The sequence below is a fragment of the Euprymna scolopes genome, chromosome 6, assembly GCF_053919585.1.
Source record: "Euprymna scolopes isolate OS-2025 chromosome 6, ASM5391958v1, whole genome shotgun sequence".
In the NCBI taxonomy this organism is placed as follows: Eukaryota; Metazoa; Mollusca; class Cephalopoda; order Sepiida; family Sepiolidae; genus Euprymna; species Euprymna scolopes.
The window spans coordinates 44,386,500-44,410,801 of NC_136487.1; the positions used below are offsets into that span (position 1 = coordinate 44,386,500).

Sequence of the window (24,302 nt, forward strand, 5' to 3'; positions counted from 1 at the left end):
TGATGTGTATTTCTGTAACATACTTTTGCTAGTACACTTCTCGTTTCTTATACAACTGTGTTTGTCTTGATTATACCAGCCTTCAAGGCCACAACAGATATTAAAAATAAATTATGCCAAATATTTTTTTAATTAATGTTATTTCTCATCACGAAATTGTTTAATTTACTTTTAAAATAATAGTATTGGATCTTTGTCAACTTGTAACAAAGTTGGATCTGAGTTTAAAAATAATATGAAAAGCGATATTTTTCCACACAAGATTAAATTAAACAGGTGGAAAATTATGTCAGAAGTTAAAAGATTAGAACTAAGGCCAGATACATGTAGCAGATAAGCTTATAAAATCCTTTTCTTTTTGTTCTGAACTGTGAAAGAGAGTAGTCATAGTTGGGACACCTGCTCCTTCCAAAATGGGTGACGGGCTGAGGAAGACCTATGAAGTATTATGTAACAAAGTATACAGTAAAGAAAAAGAAAATACCAAGTCATTTGGTGCTGCCATGATTCTACTAAAAGGAGAAAAATTAACATGCATCATGACAGATATACGACAACTATTAACAATGAGAAAGAATGCACTACTGCTACACATCATCTATACAATAAGGCCCAAGCTATTTGTATGATGAGCCATTATCTGGATTAAAGTAAAAAAAAACGATCCACTGTAGGTATTTACTTCCTTCCCACCACAGAAAGATGTGACACAAGGTCGGAAGGTGTGGAGAGTCAAGCCAACGTCCCCAAAGAAGGAACATTCCGGCCTTTTAAAAATTGCCTGGGCAGCTCTATCGGCATTCCCCAGTAGGAGCATTTCAGGTAGTAAGCAATAAACTTATTCTACCTGAAAGACAGGAGGCAACAACCTGGAAGTGTGGACCTTCTAGGACTACCAAGAACCGTACCTTAGTTTGATATATGCAAGGTCATTACCTCTTCAAAAATGGCCAAGACTCTTGGACTGTGCTATTAGGCATATTCTCAACTGGCATGAATATAATCTACTCAGGCTGCGCCAGAAAACCAATTCAATAATTGTGTAGATAAAAATTAAAATGATTTCTTAAAATAAATTTCTCTTCATAGTTTTAACAGAGATATGTTACATTTTTAAAACAAATCAATTAAGCATTAAAAAAAAAAATGACATTTTTATCATCCGGATAATATGCATGCATTTAGACACCTTTATTAAAATTTATTTCACAGGAAAAATTACTTAAAATTTCATTGTTTTGAGAGAGAGAGAAAGAGAGAGAAATTGTACTTACCGTAATTCTTTGCTATCAGCAATTGATAAAGCTGCTTTCCTGAGAGCGGCACTCGCGGCAGTTTTGTTTCTAAAAATGATAGAAAAGAATGAAGTTAAAAACATTTCAATTTCTTGAAATTCCTCAGTTCAAATAAAGACAAATTTTTTTTAAATAAAATATAAAATATGTTTATAAGCCAAATTACAACACAAATATTTGTTTATTTTCATAATATTGCATTCTAATTTGGTTTATAAACATATTTTATTTTAAAACTCAAACAACGCTTCTATCACAGAAAACACAAATCTGACTTTCATAATTTCTTTTGTTTGATTAAAAAAAAAAAAAAAAAAAAAAAACATCCCTGATAGAGACTTCTATTAGTCAATAGTAGATCATCAGTTAGAACTGAATAAATTGGTGTTGAATTAGAAACAAATGTAGATGTTTACTTTACCGGAATATTTTATAGTAGAGTAGGAGTTGGGTGGGGGAGTCAAAGAAGAGTTGTTTTTCATAAGAAGAAGTAACAATTTTGCAAGACTTACTCCATTTCCAAGTGAAGCAATTGAACAAAAGATGTAAAAAGTCCCAAGTCATAAATCAAATAAACATTTTTTTTGGACCAATAATGTTGCTTCTCTTCATTTTCACATTCACCAAAAACACCTGGAAAAAAAAATAAATAAAAAAAATTTATTTGTTAAAAAAATAAATAAAACTGGTTCAATAGCAAGAAAGCAAAGTTTTTTTTTTTTTTTTTGCATTCTTCTGGGGAAAAAATACAAAATCAAATTAGGCATCTTTAATTGAAATAAAACAGCTTGCATATTATATACTAAAGCGATCAATATTTTAAATGTTAATTTCTAAACTAGAGTAAAATAGTAATAATAAATTATAACTAACAAGACTACCAAATGTCACCTGAGGTCTTAATTAATCCCCCCTCAAAGAAGGAAAGCAATTCTATTTCCTTATCTATATTGGCTGAGGTAACAAAAGGAAGAGGAAGAAAAAAAAAATTAAATCTTCCTTTCTTACCAATATTGATACAGATATTTGTGTTACAATAGTACACAATGATTGGGATAGTAGTATCAGGATTCTTGACTGTGAGAGGGTTAGATCCTCCAACTCTCTTTCTCATATTTAATAATCAATACAAAACTATTAATGAGATTAAATATGAAATTTGATGAAACTGATTGGAAATGAAATTGTTCTTTCTATTAGGTTGACAAGAAACTTCTTGTGATTTTCAACTTTTAAATTCAGATTAACATATCTGAGTTTAAACAAAAATTTATTCATTGAAATAAACACCATCAGAATCAACACACTTTTGCTAACAAAACAAGTGTATTTATGCCAGTAACGTAAAAATCTTGTGTTCTGTTGGTGATGAAGTCGCTAAAGGCGTGTTTGATATTGCTTAGGTTTTTGAAGCATTTCTCATGCAGAAAGTTGTCAAAATGCTTGAAAAAAAAAGGGTAGTCGGTAGGTGAGAGGTCTGGAGAGTATGGTGACTAATGCTGGGGGTTGTTGTTAAAGAGTATTTTAAACCCTAAAATTCTCATGTATAGTGAAAATTGAAGACATGTAAAAATTGAAGAAATGTCAATTATGTGAATATTTTGTGTACCAGTTTCTATGAAAGGTACAGGCCATTCTCATGATGATAATGAGAAAGATTTAATATTCTATTTTATCAAAGCTAACAATGCATAAGTAAGGAATTTAAATTAATCATTTGAGCATATTGGATGCTGTAAAAATTGCACAGTATGTTATGTTGATTACAAACCCAAATATATATCAAATAAAAGACAATAAAAAAACAGGTGATAGACAAAGACCTTTCATTTATTAGTCTGCTTATGACAAACCGTAAATATTATAATATATTGTTCCTACACAACAAAATTCATAAGCTATTCATATAAAAAGGTAATGCGAACATGTATATTTTTTGTGATTTCTTTTTTAACACAGGAAATACTCCTAGGTCAACACTGACTGCATTTCTCACCAGCAAATGAGAAAAGAATGTATACATCAATACCATAGTATCTTTAACGACCTTACATATGCATGTCACGGTTTCTAGATTATAAATTATTCGATCAGGAGGTAACACTCTACAAACATTAATATATATATATATATATATATATATATATATATATATACTAGCAAAAGTACCCATCGTTGACTGGGTTCAAAAACAGCCTACAGAAAATGGACTCTGAGTTATGAAAGTATGATAGGTTATGAAAAGGAAGGGTTGTAAAGAGATAGCTTTGGGGGTATCAAAACCAAAGCAAAATATGATGAAAGTAAAAATAAAATAGATAAACCTCATAATTTATTATACCATACCTGTTCACACTGAAACACTTATCACAATATTCTGTGGATCTATATTAAAAAACCTTGTTAAACTTTGTGACATATTTTCATTCTATGGAGGTCAGGTGCGAACGAACACCCCCATAATTTTATTATACTATATTTCTTCAAACTGAAACATAATTATCAAAGTATACTTACGCAGATAGATATGAAAAGTCTTTATTAAAGTTTGTGCCTATTTCCATTCTATGGAGGCCAGGTGCAAACGCAGACCACACAATTTTATTATACCATCCTTATTTAAGTTAAAACATACTTATCAAAGTATTCTTATGTATATCTATATCAAAAACACTTGTAAACGTTTTTTTTAATTTTTTATTTCCATATTTTGTGGACCAGGCACGAATGCAGACTCCACAATTTTAATGAACCACTGTCTGCCAGATCAAACATAACCATTTCTGCGTCTCGATACATCTTCTATCATTATATGTAATCAGTTTTTTAAAATAGTCAACCATATAGGAGCCTATTCGTGACCAGACATAGACTCACACACACACACATTCAGCTTTATATTATAGATATATATATATATATATGCTAATTTAATGTTTGTAGTATCTTATCACCTTCTATCCTCCTTTTTAATAAATAGAATCTCCCAATCACCAAAGATGCAATGTAAAAAAAAATATATAAAAATTATGTCACTTTTTCGCGTATGTGAAAATAAAATATACCTTCTTGGTTTTCTGGCTAGGATGCAAGTGTAGTATCTGTTCTATCTAAAGATAGTATAATTATATTGTGGGGTTTTCGTTAGCACCAGGCATCCATACAGTAGAAATATATCACAAACTCCTATAAGGATATTGGAGATAAACCGTAATAATCAGATATATTCTGACACTACGTTAACCAGATTACTTAGATAAATATTTTTAGTTTTAACAAAAGGGCTACAATAATATTGCGGGGTCTCCATTCACGCTGAATGTCCAAAGAGTACCCAGCAGTAAGATATTATATATGAAAGATGCAGCTGTGGAATTTCAACAGATCCCATTAGTAAGTATTAATTCATGATCACATGTTATTACAAGTTAATATTTGCAACAATATTTGAGGATCTTCCTTTATTTCCAAGAGAGTAATGCTTTTTTACCAAGAGGCTGAACACTCAGATGGAGGATGTAGTGCCAACTCAAAATGACAATGGTGACTGTTGCTACAATAATAAGTCTAGCCTAGAGAATAATTTTGCCTTAAGCTCTAGTCGCTAAAGTAGTAACAAAATACAAACCTTGTACAAGATATAAAACTGCTTGTATTGAATTCATGCGCCTTTCCATGTCGGCAACATCCAATTCATTTTGTAAAAAAATTACAAATTTGCGCTGCTGTGTTTCAGTGGCAGTCGTCCATTGTTCATAACCTGAATGAAGACAAAAAAAAGGAAAAAGAATTAAACAAGTGACAAGACAAAACTTTAAATCATCAAAAATCTCATTTGCATATTTACAATCATAAAATGGCAACCATGAAACAGTCCAAATATTATAAATTTTCTGTGTAACCTGAAAAATAAAGAAAACAAAAAAAAGACCAACAAAGACACACAAATTTTGAAACATACATTAATCACATAATGGATGGGGATTAGTGATGAGAGGATTTCAATATTTTTTCCTGATTCCATGCTAAATTACTGATTCCAATTCTTTATAAATCTCTAACTATTTAACTATAAAATTTTTATTTCCCGTATTTTCATAAAAACACATGTTAAATGTACAGATATTTTCCTAAACGTCAAAATAAACTTGTGGAGAGTGATCTATCGATTTTAGCTTTACTGGTATTTTCAAATCAATAAATATTTATTTTATCATTATTACCAGCAATGGAAGATTTTGCTTTAAACAAAATTAAATAAAAAAAGACAATTAAAAGAATTGTTTTGGCATCGGAAAATAGGCATCAATTTTTCCGATTCCGATACCCGCAAATCTTCCGATTTATCCGATTCTGATTAATCATCCCAACACTAATGGGGATTTTTTTATAGTTCATTATAATGGACTATAAAAAAATCCCAATCCATTTATAATTGTCATCAAGGCCTCTTAATACAAACAGAAATATGATTTTCCTTTATCTATAATATAAATCTCACCTGTCTGTTTAAATGTATGTATGTATGTCTGCTTAAAACTTTTGACAGAGGAAACGGATTTTCACAAGATCAGTATCGTTTCGAAGCTCGACCCCTCGGACAACAAATATCGAAAAATTGGCAACTGAAGATTTGACATAAGGGGTATTGAGATTTGAGAAAATCTTCTTAATCAGTTTTCGGACAGAAATTTGGCTGTCAAGGTTCAACGATTTGACCTTTGACATTTGAATAAAGGATGTGAGAAAAAGAAAGCGAAAATGTAAAACAACAAGAAACGATCGGTGCTAGTGCAGCATAATGGAATTTCAAATAAATGCATTTTAGGTAAAAACATGCTTATGTACTTACTTGTCATGTCAAAATTAGTAAAAAAATTACGAAAAAAAATGATGAAGTAGAAAAATAATTGCATATAAAAATAAAATTTTTCAAATTAGTTTTATTGTATTGAAGAATTCTTACAATCCAGGGGAGGTAATTAAAATCTATGATTTTGACAAATTTCCCATTTCTAAATAGAAAATTGGTGGATCGTTAATATCTATGTTGTTTTTGCAAAAAAATAATTCTAGCACATCTTCTACTTGCTTATTTGTTGTAATTTTTACTCATTTCAACATGACACATAAGTATGTAATAGTTTTTTTATCTTTTAATTTTTTAAATTCCATTATACTGCAAACGCATGAAACAAATGAAAGAAGGGATGAATTACCTTCTGATGTAAAAATTTCTTGAAAACTTTTGAGATTCTGATGAAATTCTGGTTCTTCTGTATAACAATACAATTCTAAAAAATAAAAAAAGAATAGGGATCAAAATAGTGTCAGAATCCAAAGGTTTGGGTAGACAGTAGAATAAAAAGGAGTAGAGATTAAAAGAAATCAATACAACCTGATTCCATTTTTATTATTTGGATTACAATCGTCATTTTGATTATCATTTCAAAAGTGTTTGTGCTGATGTATCCTTCAACTTTCTTCAGGTACATAACACTAGAATCTGTATGTCATTTCAAAATGGACCTTGTATTTAATCTACAAAGTATATAGTTTTTGTTTCATCAGCCATAACTGTGTAGATGTGTTAAGTAATTTAAAATATATTTATTCTTAATTACTACCGCCTGTAATGAGAATTGAATCTTCAACTTCCAGAAGACTGTCACTTAGAACTGATACTCAACATTTTTATCGTTTGTGCTACAAGTTTAAAAATAAAATAAAAAATTACTTAACGTTTTTACTCAGTAAATAGAACAAGAACAACCTACCATTGATAATTAATGGATTAAATTTAAAAACTAAAATCTTTAAATGTTTTAATACATGAGGATTAATAAGAATTTTAAAGACAGAAATTTTTTTTTTTTATTGTACAGAATGCTTCCATATTAAGAAGTGTAATAAAACCACTCTATTTGGGTTTTTTTTGTCACATTAAAATGACTGACTTGCTTACAAAGAAACCAAAATGCATTTACGTTAATTTCATAATTAAACTTATTTTTTTAAATAACATTTTTAAATTTTGGTTTTAGTATTTTACAAGAATGCATTTTTTATTTTAATAAATAATCAGTTAATCTCTAATATATAAAATTATGTGGTCAAATTTTAAAAGTTGGATCTAATAGCATTTAAGCTGATAAATCAAACTTTGATTTTGACTAGCCAATTTTCATTTGTTATTGTTGTACCATGTCATCTGCTATATACTAACATACTATGCGTTACATTATTATTTTTTTAATATTTGGTTCAGTCCTTCAGTGTGAAAATAGAAAAATATATTGTGATTGAGAAATAATCATCTACTAAGATTTCATATTTGAATAAGTCTTTGTAATGCTTAACTTTCGTAAAACTGAAACAATTTCTATCAAATCTCCTAGCATTACAGCAAGAATGGTTGAATATAATTTAAACTTTTGAGATCTATTAAATCTTTTCACATCTACATTTTGATAGTGAAGGCTTTCCTCAGGACACTAAATGTTGAGTGGTATGTACCAAAATTCTTTTGAAAGAACTTTTCCAAAAACAAAAAAGCTTGAGTTTTCACAACTACATTTTTTTATGCAGATTTGTTGTCCATCTGAAGCCAAACTATAATATTACTATCTTTTACTGTTCAATGCAATTTATATCAGATATCGCAAACCAAACATTATTTTCATTATATCTAAAATCTTTATGCATCACATAGATCTTCGCAAGGCATAAACAATGTGACTAAATTTATTTTGCTAGCACAATTATCTAGCGAATTATGATCGTTCAAACTTTGTTAGAAATTAGAAAATTTGCCATTTTGTATATGTATGTTATTGGTCAAGAAGCCAATTTCCACAGCAGGCTTTGAAACTAATGAAAAATCCTTACAAACATATTATGTCATCTTGTGACAAACAAAAAATTATCTCTTGAAAAAAACATACCAAAATGATATGGAAATGCGACTTTGTTCATAAGATTCATTTCAACAGCTAATGCTTTGAATCTTCTTAATATGATTTCCAGCACAATAGAGATTAAGCTATTTTTTTTTCCAAAGTAAATCAATAAAAACAATTCAGATTTATGTCTCTGAAGTTTTAAGATGAAGCCTGATTATTTGTAATATACAATTGAATTTTACCAAGTACTTTATCCACTACGTCACAAGTTACGCTCTTCTGAGGGTTAAAGGGTCAATCCTTAGTGCAGCAAGTATTATTCTTATTTGTTTTGTTGATTTTGTAAAGGTAAACTGATTTATGTTGACATATATTTCTAGCCTATGAATAACTAACTTTTAAGGTTTTTCTATTGAATATTTTGTGAAAGGTGTTGTTTGTGCCAAAATATTTGTCTACTAGTTTTTAGAATAACTTTAGTATTGATGTCGGATAGCTGTTTCTGTTAGAAAATTTATAAATGCAACCCATTGTCAGGTTGGTAAAATGATGACACTGCTTACCTGCAATTTCGCTGTCATAAAAGTCAGCATCCCCGTATGAGAATTCAAGATCAGGAGATTCGTTCATCGTCTGCAAATACAAAAATTACATTTTTAATCCATCAATCATTTCATTTGACCCACAAAGATCATCTGTGCTTATTTTCAAATGTTTCTTGAGAGACAATGGCTGTCATAATCAATAGTCATGAGAGTATTCAACAACAGGAAGTTGGAATGATGCATATTCACTAGTTGACTTTTTTTTCTCAATTCTCTAAATAGTGATCAACATTAATTTCTTAAAAGGATTTTATAACTATAATATTTTAAAATATTTCATTCAATTTTTGTGTGCACACAAGAACAAACATGGCGACCAGTGAAAACAATGGGGAATTTGTTGGATAATCAAGGTGTTAATATCATAAAAATTGTGTTAGCGACAATTTTAAATGTGATATTCGTTCAAAATAGATCAGAATACGAATAAAAATCAATTTTTAAAGTCTTTAGTTGATATTGTAGCACACTTTTTTTAGAAAAAGGAGATGTATATATATTATTGTTTTTATTTAAAATTCAACCCAATTAAAAAAAAAAAATACAGAAACATTTTTAGCATATGTACCCGTCATGAAACGAAGAGGTCATATTCTAAAATTCACGTAAATTGATCAAGTATGAAAATTGAAATTTATGAGTAAGCAAAGAGATTATCTTACGTTGACATCTTGAGAAGAAAAGAAACGAAAGCAGATAAGTTCACAATAATTCTCACTTGCGAGGTCAGCCTTGTAATGATAACGATTTCACATAAATCGGTTTAAATCGTTCAAAAATGATTTTCTTTAAAAAGATAAAAAATCATTGATCAATTTACTTGATTTTTGGAATACGACGTTCATTCCATGACGGGTATGTACACCATAATGGTTTTTCTACAGTTTGTTCTTTTTTTCTTAATTGGGTTGAATTCCAAATAATAATCATTTTAAAAATTTTTGTCAAACCAACAAAACTAATTAACTTTCTTAGAAATAGCAATTTTTAATATCATTGAAGATTACGACCCTTCATCTAAAGCACACACTTCTCACTATCTCCAAAATGAGATTATACTTTGAGGTGATTACATGATTATATCTTGTGTGCATGCACACATGGAAAGCAAAAAAAAACTTGGGTTAATATGGCCTGGTTGTCCCACTGAAGACTTACCTGCGAAGGGTGTTTATTCTGAAAGCCATTCTTAACGGGGAGGTTGGAGGTATTTATTTCGAAAGCCGTTCTTAACATGGTGAGGTTGGGGGTAATACTCCTAAAAAGCGATTCTTTGCAGGTAAGTCTTCTTTATTTTAAAAAAAAAAAATTTTAAGAGCAAACTGGTTGAATTCTTCTTTTTAAGGGAGACTTTCTTCAATTACAGGTATTCAGTAAAAGTAGTGCACTTGTCGTTTGCTGCAAAACTCGAACAGTGTTTGCGCATGCTCCATAAACAACTTCCTTTCATTAACAAACATGACAAACAATTCGAAATACTAGAAAATAACATTGCACACTGAATGCATTAATACTAAAAAACTACTTGTCGACAATAAATTTAAAGGTGATATTCATTAGTAGCGGGCCGGATTACCCCTATATATTTTTAAAAAGTCAACATTCTAAAAGGTAGGTATTTAGTTGAACAAGCAGCGCACAGCGACTAAAACATTAAAACCTTTTTTTCAGTTTGTTGTCTTGGGAGATGGGGGGGGGGAGGTCGGAGGCGCCCTTGTTATCCCAAAGAACCAGGTATGTAAACACACTTTGCAATATTTTTCAAAACTTTTCTATGTTTACAATTTGTTTTTAAGTAAAATTAAGAAATTAATTTTATCTTCATTCAAAAGGTTACTTTTTCAGGAGCTTCACTGGTTTTCAACCTAAATTTTCCGAATTTCTACAAGACCTACTTCCTTTATTTGCATCCTTTTTTTATTAAATTGTTTAGGTAAAAGTACAGAATAGTTACAAAACACCCTCCTCCCCCACGTTATTCTTATGGCTTTTTAAATAATAACATTATTTCAGCACGGTCCAATTAAGTGCATAAGTACCCTCAAGTGGTCTCCGGGGCTTGATATGTGGTAACCTCTTTTTAAAAAACAAAAAAAAATTTTTTTTAAACCTAAAAATTAAATTTAACTTGAAAATGCTATCTAAAACATAGCACAGTCCTTTTCTGCATACATACCAAAAGAAAAGAAAAGTTATTTTGAGAGGGGTCGCTTATTTTAATATGATTTCTTATCAGGTGTAAAAACAAATTGTTTGAGCTATTTTCAAACAGGATCAGCTAGAGACCTTCCCTGCCCCCCCCCCCACCAAAAAAAAAAAATCAACAGAGATTAGATTATGCCTGTAATGATCCGGTCCCTGTTAATTTTGCAGTGAGTGTAAAATTCTGTGCAGTTTTAGGAGGTCCATGTTAGTTTATTACTAACCGCTTGAGGTGCCCTCACCGGGGAATGCCGACGGGGCTGCTCACGCACTTTTTGCAGTTCAGAGTGCCCCTACTTTTTGTCCCTGGTGTCACAGTTCTTGCAGTGGGAGAGAACTAAATATAATTTTTAACAGTATAAAAAGGTTGGGTTACCGGATTTTACCAAGTAAAATATATCTTTTTTAATATGAAGAAAAACATAAAAGCACACAAAAATAGTGAAAAAAAAATGTTAACAATAGTTTCTATTAAATTAATAGAAACTATTGTTAACTATTGTCATCTAAAACCGGAAGTAGAAACAAATAAACTGAGTGCTTATATAGCTCAGTCCCCAATATTGGCTCAATAAAATCCGGTATGTGACAACAATTAAAAGGCGACCACACAAAATAAAAACCGGGTTTATTTTATTTTGATGCTTATGTACTTTGTTACTGTACTATTTTTTAAAAATAATATTTTCAAGTTAAATTCAAGTTTTACAATATCTTTTTTGGTAATGTTGACTGATTCTTTACCATGGGTGTAATTCGGTCCAACGAAATAGTTCATCTCAAAGTTAAATTAGGACAGCTAAACATTGAACCGAGAATAAAAACGAAACAAAACATGGTTTTCTTCTTTATTTTTTCCTCCCACTTTTTTTTCAGCGAATCATTATCAAAATGAAACGAGACAGCTCTGCTTGTTTATCTTTTCTTTATTTATTTTGGTGGACCTGTACAATGCACGCATTATTGAAAAAAAAAATGGTTCTTGGTGAGAATAGAGGCACCTAAGAACAATTTATAGGACCACAAGCTGATTTTATATTGTTTTTTTGGTGGATTTCTATTTCTGCCATTATTTTTTTTTTTCAACTCTTTGGGCAATTCTTAGGACTCCAAGGGAGAGAGGATATCATGGTGCTATTTTTTGTAACCGCCTGCCAAAAAAAAAAAAAACTGTTCAAAGAATTTTTGAGCATAAATGCTACCAAAGGCAAGATATGTTACTCTTTTGTCTACTTCGATAAGTTTTTAGTTTTTACTTATTTTAAGTAGTTATTTTTTTTTTTAAAGTTTGAAACACAAGTATTGCCTTTTTTCTGTATTTTTTTTTTCTTTCTAGATTTATAGACTGGTATTGTTTGCAATCCCCAACCATCGCCAGCACTTCAGCTTAAGTTATTAATGGGTTGACTAACTTCACAAAGTACCATGTCCTTTTTACACCAGGATGTCCATTAGACAGTCGAAGTGTCTGTATCCGAGACATGTGTTGTTTTGCGGCCACAGCACACAAAACTTCTCTGGGTTCAGTCACTTTACGGATCTCATTTAACCATCACTGTGCTACTCGAGTAAGTTGGTCAGCTATGTTATTGGGAGACTTAATGAGCCTACATCGATTTTTAGTGCATATTCCGAGACCAAATCTCGGAGTGTAGCGAGGCGACGCCTAATTAACATTTCCGAGGCTGCTTTGGTGTGCACACTTGTATGTCCGGACAAGGTGTCAGTTATCCACCGATATGCACAAGCAAAGTCCGTTCATAAATGTATGGTTTTGGTTTTCCATTGCAATGCAAGGTTGACACCTCGCAGCACAGCATCAAGCTCAGCTAAATTTATATGCTTGGTCTCATGCACTGCTTGGAGCCAGCTTGCATCTTCCGCCACGGAACCATTGCTTTCCACAACCATGCCTGTAGCAATGGAACTAGTGTCCACCCACACTTTAGCATCTTCTCCACAGATACACTAGTCACCTTTCAGTCGATCGTCCTGGGCTGCTTTCAACCAAATATCTTTGATTATCCATACTAGAAGAGGGTCTCGCACTTCGTCATTCCATCCAGTTATCATCATATTTGCCCTACATTTTACAAATGCTGTAGCGTCATTCAGTTTCCCGCACACTGAAAATACTATTCGGCAAGTAAGTCTATAAGGCACTGTTAGAAAGTCACTTCCATGCCGATATAACAATTTTCCGTGCTCCTCCTGGACACGTAATCCCAACACGCATGAGCCCAGTCTCAGATGTTCTGATGTTTTGCTTTCCAGACCAAACTTTTTCAAATACTCCTTGAGACGGGTTATAGAACACACATTTTCATTCACAAAAATGTTGTCAATATACGAAGACGTAGTCATGTTTATGGTCTTATCCTGGCTGAGGGTGGTATTAACACTAGCCCGCATTATTAAAGGGGCGATGTTAAGCCCAAATCTGAGGCGGGTAAGACAATATCGCTGTCCCTTGATCTCTACTTTTGGAACGGCCAAAGAGATTTGTCAACAAGTACTTGCAAATAGGCTCAGCATAAATCCACCACCGCAACGTTTGGTCCCTGCTGTCGCCATTCCCTCAATTTTTGTAAGCAAACATCTGCATTGGTCGTATGCACATCCACATACTCATTTAGCTCCTGATAATCCATAATAGATCAAACTTTCTGTTTGTTCTCCTGTACAACAGCCATGAGAGGGATTAGATCTTTTTGAGGGCTAAGTTCATCCTCAGGATATGGCAGAAGCCAGCCATTATCGATCCACATGTGCAGTTCATTGTTATATTCTTAAAAAATTTGTGTTGGGGCTGGATACTCTGCAAGTCTATTTCTCAATGCAAGTGGAAGTTGGACGCCAGTCCATTTCCACAATGTGATCCACTACAGAGTGTTCTGTTCATACTCTGTGGAGAAATTAGGCTTGGTAATGGTGATAGCAGCAAAATTGGTCTTGCTGACATGTGGAAAGATCATCTCACCTGCACTAGACACAGCTACTCCTCCCAGTCGCTTGATTGCGTCCAGCTCAATCAATAAATCCAATCCCAGTAAGCATCTTTCCACAACTAAGATTTCTATGCTAATGATCCGCGTTGCACCAAGGTTCACTTGCACCACTCCTATTCCACAGCAGCTAAGTGTGTTTCCATCTGCTGTGAGCACAGAAGTCACTTTCTCCGTCCATTCCTTGCAACACGACTTGCTGATGAGTGAATGTTTGCATTCAGTATCAACTAGAGCTGTACATGGTTGTCCATTGATGTGAACAGTTAGAACAGGTAATGCGCCATTTCCACCAGTTTGGGGAAATGAGATTGGTGCTGAATTCTCACACCCTTTCTCGTTTCTCGGACAAAATCGACCAATGTACCCACCCTACTGACATTGATAGCATGTGATATTTTTTCAAGGCTTGACACCAACATCTCTGCCCATCGCACTATCCAGTAGACAATCACTTGCTCTATGATTGAGCCCTTACAATTATAACACCGCCGTGAAGTATCCGTCTTCTTAGGTGTGATTTGTGTTGCCTGTGCAGCTAATGCAACTTGATCTGGAACTCATATGCAGTTCTTTAAAATGACACAAGCGCACGCGAGTGTGTGTGACAGATGTAGGGTTATCCATCTGAGAGGATGCTCGTAACAAGTCTTTCACATGTTCAGGCAATCCAGCAATGAATGCATATTGCAAGCATTGATCCGATACACCATCAAAACATACATCGACCGTTTAATCTGGTTGAAGGCGGTGTGCTGCAAACTGCTTCCATGCAGCAAAGAAATCCAAACCAAATGCTGTGTACAATGTTTTCGTTATGCAGTCAAAATCCGCCCGCTTTTCCTCACTTAATTGCTGATATGACAAGCGCATCAAAATGATGCACTCGATGCGCTTCTTCACCCCACTGAGCTGACATATCAGCTCAGCTTTTCCAACCACTCCACGATTGACAGTCCAGATTCACTGCCATCAAATGCTGGTATGAGCTTTGGGTCAAAGGCCATGATGGCCGAAAAAGCTTATTGGTTCACGAGGGAAGAGAGAACAAAAAGAAGAAATATAAATAAATATATATATTTTAAACGCTCATCCACGCAATCCCAAACACGTCCGACGGTTTGGCACGACACGATCCCGAACAGCACCGTCGATCGACACGACACGATCCCGAACAACACCATCGATCGACACAACACGATCCCGAACAATACCGTCGAATTGATTCGCCACAACACGATCACGAACGCAGTAACACAGAGCAATCTTTTTCAACTGCACCCTACCCCGAATGACTTATCAGCTTGTTTTTTTTATAGATGTTGGGGGCGCACCCAATTCTTGTATTGGGCGCTTCCGCACAATCTCATCAGAAAGAACCAGTCAACATTACCTCTTTTTTAATTGAATTGCAAAGTGAAAGTAGATAATAGTTAGAGAACACTGCCCCTCCTCATGTTAAGAATAGCTTTCTAAATAAGAACATTATTTCAGCACGGTAACAAAAGTGCACAAGTACCGTTTATTTTATTTATTTTGCTACTGATATATTTACATTGATTCAATGGTTTATATATATATATATATATATATATATATATATATATATATATATATAGAGAGAGAGAGAGAGAGAGAGAGAGAGAGAGAGAGAAATAAAATACCTTTCTATTATTCGAGAGAGAAAGAATCACTCCAGACTGCAAACAGTTTTGTTTGTTTGTTTATGTTTTGTTTTTTTTAATCTTTTCGGTTAGATTTAAATTTAAGTATGAAAAATCGGTTCTGAGCCGGGAGTGCTTCTATAAAATTACCCATTTTCGTAAATCATTGCTTTTTACTTTATTGTAACTGTTTTCTAATATATTTTTAGTTGTACAGACAGTTAACTCGTTTCGGAATTCTTCCATTCCTTATGTAAAAAAAAAAAAACAAAAAAAACATGAGACATAAATAAATAAAAGTTTTTGTACTGCTTCAGAATACATACCGTGCTGAAATAATAACTGTTATTATTAACATGGGAAGGGGGGGGCTGTACAATGTACATTCACCTAACAATTTAATGAACAAAAACTTACTGCAAAAATTGAATTTGACTTGCAAATCATATCAAAAAAAAAAAAATTAAATTGCAAGGTCCGTATTCTGAATAAAAAAATCCTGTTTTTTTTTTATATTATCATTTTTTTTTTTTTTTTCCCCCCCTTTTCAAGAACCAGAGTTTAATTTGTGTGTGTGTTTTTTTGTTTTCTTTTTTCTTTTCCCCTGGCTGCTTTTACTCGCCTCTGAATTCTATCGAACCAATATCGACAGCTACGGGGACTGATCTATTCTAAAACACCAAAGATTTTGAGGAATTCATTTCAAAATATTGTAAATTCACCGTAGAGGTGGGGGGGGGGGGTAAAAAATTTTCTTAAATATTTATTTGAAAAAGATTAATTTTAAAGAGAAAAAATAAAACAAACTTTCTGTATAAATGCAAATAAAAAAGAAATGATTTTTTTATTGAAATCTACAAATCGCGAAAAAAAAAACAAAAAAACTAAAGCTTAAAAAAAAGGGGATGGTTGCGAATGTCTCCAGCGTCCCAAATTCTCGTTTTAAAAGACCTTATTCTATAACATTATTTAATTTCTAATATTAAAATTACATTGTAATTTAAGATGTAATCAGAAAGCAAAAATATTCATAAACATTTAATTTAATATATTTTCAAAAGAAAGTGTTTCTATGTATATTTTTTTATCAAGTTGTAAATTTGGATCCTTCTCCCCTGTAAGTTATTTTTTCTGATATTAAAGTTAAAATGTAAGTTCTCTTAAAAATTTACGTTGAGTTAAGTCTTTATCAATATTTTACAATTTAAATTGCAATGTGATTTTTATACTACTCGTAAAGAATGACAATTTAAAAAAAAAAAAAAAAGAATTTGGGACGCTGAAAACGTACATAACTAAAAAGGAGAATTATTACTTATTAAAGAAATACTTTTTATCAAATTTCCTTAAAGACATTTTTAAAAGACTTGAGAATAAGATTTAACACTGAATATTTCGAAAATACAGATTTTTTTTTAAAAACTAAAAACAAAAAAAAAAAAAGATTATAATCAAAACATTGTCATGTCAAAAATATGACAATCAATGATGAAAAATTATCAAGTTTCTTCGCGGAAGAAATGATGTTATTATGGTTGTTCCGTGTGTGAGAAAAAAATGTCTATTGCCAAATGGAAAAGCTGATCACAGTTATTTTACGCGATTGATAAGTTATAACATTATTTTAATTTAAGAAATGGTATAACAAATATCAAGCAAAGTCTGCTAACCTCTGAGTCACGCCTTTGACGGCGGAATAATTCTCGTAATTTGGGCAACCCTCGGCATCCACCGTCCGTAGAATCCATATTGGATGAACGACATTGACGAAACTTGATTAACAAAGGGAGATAATCGAGTTTTTATTTTCTTTCTCTCGAATGGCATCTAATGCAACATTTTTACGCCAACCACCTATGGGAAAGAAAACGGACACACTAACATACAAGGTTAGGGTGAAGTCGACTAAATTTTTGTATTAATAAGCTCTATGTCAACCTAGAAATTCAAGGGGAGATTATTCAAATAGTGAGGGTAGCATGTTTCCATCATTGTTTAAGACTTCTAACTCACACCATTAAATTTGACTTTTGAGTTTGTATGGTCTGTTTTTTGGGGGACATCTTATACTCTTAACTAAAATAGTTTGTGTATTCATTTTTTTTTTTTTTTTTTTTGCAGACTGTTATCCTCATCTTCATAGTTGTTGTTTCACCACATTTCGGCCAACTATTCCTCTGGCCTTCTCCAGGTGGTTAACTGCGACGGGATAGGAAAGATGAGTCTTGTAACTATATCCCCAGTGATTACTGCCTTCAATAGTTGTTGTTGCCTCACCACGTTTTTTGTCCAGGTAAACATTGTCTGAAGAAAGCGGTTTCAATCCTACCTAAAGCAGGCAAAAACGTGATGAGACAACAACAACTATGGAAGGCAGTAATCCCTGGGAATAACGTTACAAGACTCAGCATTCCTATCTTGTCGCAGTTAACCACCTGAAGAAGTCCAGAGGATGATTTGCCTGAATCGTGGTGAAGCAACAATAACTATGAAATTGAAGATAACAGTTCTCACTAAGAATGAATACACAAATTATGAAGCCTCATCTCAAAGGATTCCAAAAAATAAAAATAAAATAAGAGAAAATAAGGACATCTCAGGAAAAATACTGCCAGCCCAGTAGCTGGTTAATTTTAATGCATCGAAAACCAAGCTTCTCTCCTTTCATCATAAACGCTCTGACCCCCATCACACCCCAATTGAAATGAATGCCTCTCATCTTGGGAAAGCTCTATGTCTTGACAAGCTTCTGAGACTAACCTTTATTCTTGATCTGAAATTGAACACATACATCAAATCTGTTGCTAAGATCGTTGGAAAAATGGTTGGATCACTCTATCGCTCCAGTACATATCTTACTGCCAATGCAATCCTCTATCCACATAAGAGCCAGGTACACTCTAAAATTGAGTACTGTTGCCACAACTGGCCAGGAGCTGCTCCACGCACCCTATCCAGTCTTGATAGAGTTCAAAATCAGCTTCAAAACCTAGTAGGTAATGTCTTTTTCTCTACCTTGCAATTTCTTTCCCATAGAAAAGACGTTGCGGCCCTGTCTCTGCTCTACTGTTATTTTCATGGCAAGTGCTCAACTGAACTCCAATCTACGGTCTCACCTTCCCAAACTTTCACAAAAAGCACTCGACTAGCTACAACCACTATATACGATTTCCCCCATTCTCTATCTGTGCCTGTCTAAACGCGGATTCCATGAACAAAGCTTCTTTCCCAGAACCGCCCGCTTGTGGAACACTATTCTGCTGGCCTGCTTCCCAGCTGAATACAACATGGTATATTTCAAATCTAATGTAAACAAGTTCTCCATAAATAATCAAATTCTACTCAATTTACATCATTAATGATTACTACAGTACCACCTTATAGTCATTAACCCTTATCCTCGAGTGGCCTTCAAGCTTTGATAAGTGGTGACTCTCAAGTAAAAAAAAATAAAATAAAATAAAAATAAAAAATAATATATAATAAAATAGTTTGGTATCACATCATTAATTGCACAGTGTTTCTATTTGTCAGGTTACCTAAGGCGGCTTCAGTTGAGGCTTGCTTTTGAATTCTTCTGGGCTAATTTTGTGGATGAGACCAGGGAAATCGTGTAACACCAGTTCCCTACGAACCTTTTGCTTTGTTGCTCAGATTCTATTTCACACCTCAAAATTTATCAGATCTTGGATGAAGTTGGGGTGGCAAAAACGAGTACTGTTTTCACAAGTCACTAACCAACAGAACCAACTCCTATTCCAGAAGCTTCATAGTTGAAAGGTGATCGTTTCAATACATCTCACAAAATTCCTCTGTTTCTTTGCAAGTTGAAGGCAATGTTCAGTTGGTGCGACTAGATCAAACTGTCTAAAGATACTGACTTCCTAAATTAAAATGCACCAAGCAATGATGTGATTGTTTTCCCTTATAAAATCAATCAATCAATCAATCAAGCAAGCAAAACCTAAAAAAGAATAATATTTTTCCTCCACAGAACAATGAAACAAAACACCATTTACCAAAATGACCAGATTGAAAATTAAATAAGCTATAAACGGTTGATATACTGTAAAATAAAACAACCAAACCAAACAACATGAATAAATATTTGAAGATATAAACAACTTGAAGCATAAAATTTTCCCAAAATGACTAGATTCAGCATAAAATACCTCGAAAAGGATTCATATGGTGTAAAATAAAACGATCAAACTAAACCAAACTAGATAACATTCAAAGTGACTGCAGCAGCTGACACTCGTTACATCACAGGCAGAAGCTAATTCTCTCGATTCGAGATTTGAAATCCATTTCCTCTTGGCTTGTCCAATCACAAGCCAGCTCTCAATCACATGACCGAATACATAAAAAGACAAAATCACAAACCTTTCTTCTTTTTTCATTCTGATCCTGCTGGGCAGCAGACTTCACTTTATCATGCTAAAGAACATACACCAACACACACTCATGACAACACATTAATACACTGAAGATTTTGCCCTTTCTTTCTCATTTAATCGGCTTCCTTCGTACCAGCGACTACTAGCTATAAACACATGTGGACTGAGCGGCAATATATTAATTCTATCTTTACACAAGAACACTTCAATCTACGAACACGTTTCTCTCTTCTACTAACGCTACTAACAAAGATAACAAATAAAGTTGTTTATTAATATAGAATGAAAATCCATCTCATTGTCTCATTTCTATATGACTATTTCTATATAAATAATCAAGAAGCACAATTACAATAATTGAATTTTTTTTTTTTTTTTTTTTTTTTGAGCAGATACAATAACAAGTGCCTCTTTTGGAGGAACTGAATTTGCCCCATATTAAAAACCGACCTTGTGGCTTACTCTGCTCTTGGAGGAGAAAAGGGTCGAATAAATAGACACAAGAACAGATATTTTTCACTGATAGCAATAATATTTTCTATAAATAGATTTGTTATTATCCCAATCATGAAAAGAACGAATCCATTTTCATTTTCAAAAATTATAATTTACACAATTATTTTATTTTACACTAGCAGAGTTAATTAGCATTGTTTTTTAAAAACGGTGTATAATGTTGCAAGAGTTTACTGATTATTATACTCTAGCAGTAACACCTTGCATAAATAAAACACATGAGATTAGTTCTCCAGGGCAAAAAACAAGTTGTGGTTAAGACCGAAAAATGACTGCTCCATGCCCTCTTTATTTGTATAACTCAAAACACCAGGAAACAGGCTTCACCCCCACCCCCAGTTTAAAAGGTTGTAATTAATCTCATTAGAATTTGTGGGGCAAGGGAAATAATTCTGCCTCAACATATTGCACTCATTGGTCTTACAACTTGTTAAATACAAACACCATATAGCAATAGTTAGAAAATGGAAACAAACACAGAAATTAAGATATACATAAAAATAACTGTATGACTGGGTTAAGTTGCCGACATCACTGAGGACGGTAAAAGTGTTAGATCAAAAGAGAAATCATCATACTATGGTTGTTGAAGTACAGCTTAGCAAACTGAAGTGGCAAATGGTCAAGTGCTCAACAAGTGGCACTACTGTTGAAGCACAGCTTAGCAGATCAAAAGAGAAATTATCTTGAAAAGAACAGAATGATCCTGAAAAGGATAGGATCTGTCTTGAGGAAGACAGTGGTATTTGCTAATGCTGTAGATTGTTATCGTCCTGAAAAGGACAGTGTATTCTGAAAAGAACAGCATAATACCAAGAAATGGGTTGGGTCAACATCTGGGAAAAACTGAACCAGTTGACATCTGGACAGATTACTGGGAGATTAGCAGAGGTGTTTGATCTAGTCTATAGTAGTTGGTAGTTATGACTGAAGCAACTGATTATGTATAATTTGTAAATATAATAAAATTTTATTTAAAAAATTAGGCATATGGCCATAAAAAATGTGGGGAATGGGATTGCTGTTGATCATCTTTTGTCTATCCTATTCTTAAGAAAACGCATTTTGAGTCATTTAATTTTTTCCATCATTTGTCCATTATGTCCACTTGAGTAATAACCACAATACTGCATTTATTCTATGGACTATCTTATTTAAAATATCCCAACATAAGAAAAAAAGGAAAAAAAAACAAAACTGTCTGTATTTCCTGAAGGAGAATATTTTCTTATTCAAAAATTTTTTTAAAAATAATTCAATTTCGATTTTATTTTCATAAATAGAAATGTTTATTAAAATCAATGTTAGCACTCATCTGGTCTTTCAACCATTGAATCTTAGATTTGGGGTGCTTTTCAAACAGTGGATTTCCTATTACATTGACCCATGCAGTCAACCAATGGTAACACTCTGATTAGATGTTTTAACATCATTCAGCCTCAATTTCCAACCTCTGCCGGGTGATACCTTCACCATGACATGTAAGAAAAAAAAGAAAAAGAAAAATTTCTCTGTATTTTCTAAAGAAGAATATCTTATTATTTGAAAATTTGAAGGAAAAAAATTCAATTTTATTTTAATAAACAGAAATGTTTATTAAAATCAATTTTGCACTCGTCTGATCCTTAAATCTTATATATATATATATATATATATATATATATATATATATATATATATATATATATATATATATATATATATATATAACTTATTTTGAACAGTATTTTTTCTGTCAGAATGCTTTATCAATCTACAAAATTAAGATTTTTCCATTGTTTTAAAAATTTATAACAGTAACTTCACTTAAAAAATTGTAATTTGTAAACTAATTATCCGATTGGGCTAAAATTTTACTACATACCATTTGAAAGTGAGTACTTTATAAAAATTATATGGATGTTTTTATGTGTCGCACCATCGATGTGTCAGATCAGATACTATTGAGAGATGTGTTAATAATAATCCAAGTCCGAATCTGGAAGAATTGAAACTGCCAGAAATCCAGATCCAAGGGAATTTGTAGGAATCTCATAATTTGCTCACTTCTCTTACCTCTAAAAATAGTATGGCACCGACCTTGGCTGGTATCACACAAAATAGTTATTACGGATTAATGCGGATAGAAACATCGAAGAGGGAGAGACCTTCACTAGATGTCTGCAGAGAACACAGAAATTTTGAGAGGAGGGAGCTATTGCCATTAAAATTTTAGTCAATTCTTTTTATGAAAAATCGCTCCAGACAAAGCATGAAGCAACTTGATGTAAGAAGCTAATAATAATGAAAGATGAGTATTGCAAAGACAGGAGATGCCTATTGACCTTAGTTTTGAAAAAAAAAAATTGCAAGTAGAAGGAAAACAGTGAGTAGAAAGAAAGTTTCACAAGTTTGCAGTTCTTGAAAAGAAGCTACTGGAATAAAAAACTGTATTACAATGAGATACCAAAACAGCAAATTGATGGAAACGACTAGACTGACGAGTCAAATGAGCTATAACAAGGGAAGCAGGGAATAGATCAGACAATTCTGAGGAAGACACGCTATAACAGTCTTTATACAAATGACTGAGACTAACAACATCACGTCTGTGAGAGAGAGTGGCTTTCAAGAAAAAGAAAGGGTGAGGCAAATACATCTCTGCACTTTATCAAATGCACCCTCAAATGGGACAGAAATTCACCAGCCCAAATATGGTCGGTATCAACAAGAAACCCATGATAAGCATCTGTTTCAATAATGCAAAGGGATTTGTAAGTGGTTATCAAAGGAGTGAATGTTTGAAATCTGGGGAAACTTGTTGTTACTCGGACTTCAGGGAACACCACTTATTTGCTATTGCAAGTGAGCAATCATTGATAATGACTTGTGTGAAAACTAGTAAATAGTAGTAGTAGTAGTAGTAGTAGTAGTAGTAATAATAATAATAATAATAATAATAATAATAATAATAATAATAATAAAATACTTATGTTCTCACTTTACAAAAAAATGTAAAAAATGCGGTAGCACCAATATCAGCAGAAACCAATCCACATAGTAAGGTGACACCAACCAACTGCGAGTAAGTTGAACTAGAATAGTTCTATGCAAACACAAACCTAAAGGAAGTAAAACTGCCAGAGTACATATATAAGAAAAAATCTTATAATAAAACACTTCTTTCCTCCACCCCACTCACAAAAAAAAAAAACGTGCCAACACCAAAACCAACCGAGTCTAGGCCATTCTTGCAATGACCTTCTCTGCGTTGATTACAATGTATTGCTGGGCCCTGTGCAGTTCTAGGAGGTCTACCCTCTCAGACTTTGCCTTCTCTCTTTGAAAAGGGGCTAGTTTATTGCTAATCGCCCGAGGCGCCCCTACAGGGGAATGCTGGCGGGGCTGTCCAGGCATTTTTTTTCGTAGGTTAGAACGCTCCTCCTCAGGGGTGATGATTTTTCAATGCCACTTTCCGACCCTTGTGTCACATCTTCTCAGTAAATAAATACACCAGCATTGGTTGGTAGTCCAGAAAATGGTTATAAAGAACCCGAAAGTTTACATTATTCAAACTAATTTTTTCATCCTGGAAGTTATTCTCACAGTGTTTCAGCCAATGTAACCTCCGATTTCTTCAGGTACATTTTGCCATGAGTCTTTATGTCAAACTCGGGAATTTTTACAGAATTTAGAACAAAGCCTTTTATTTAATTCAGCATAGCATTTTATTT

At 32.9% G+C, this 24,302-nt stretch overlaps 1 protein-coding gene across 2 annotated transcripts in view; it reads right to left on the minus strand.

Moving 5' to 3' along the window:
* The window catches only part of LOC145277624 (striatin-interacting protein 1 homolog), a 68,693-nt gene extending 51,192 nt beyond the window's left edge, over positions 1–17,501 (minus strand). For both annotated transcript variants that reach the window (XM_080129178.1, XM_080129177.1), the window contains exons 1-6: positions 17,344–17,501; positions 8,761–8,830; positions 6,515–6,589; positions 4,924–5,055; positions 1,808–1,928; positions 1,275–1,343 (exon numbers count right to left, since the gene is read on the minus strand). In XM_080129178.1, coding sequence (XP_079985304.1) covers positions 1,275–1,343; positions 1,808–1,928; positions 4,924–5,055; positions 6,515–6,589; positions 8,761–8,830; positions 17,344–17,421 — 545 coding nt within the window. In that variant the 5' untranslated portion in view covers positions 17,422–17,501. The remainder of the gene's footprint in view (positions 1–1,274; positions 1,344–1,807; positions 1,929–4,923; positions 5,056–6,514; positions 6,590–8,760; positions 8,831–17,343) is intronic.
* Positions 17,502–24,302: the final 6,801 nt, after the last annotated feature.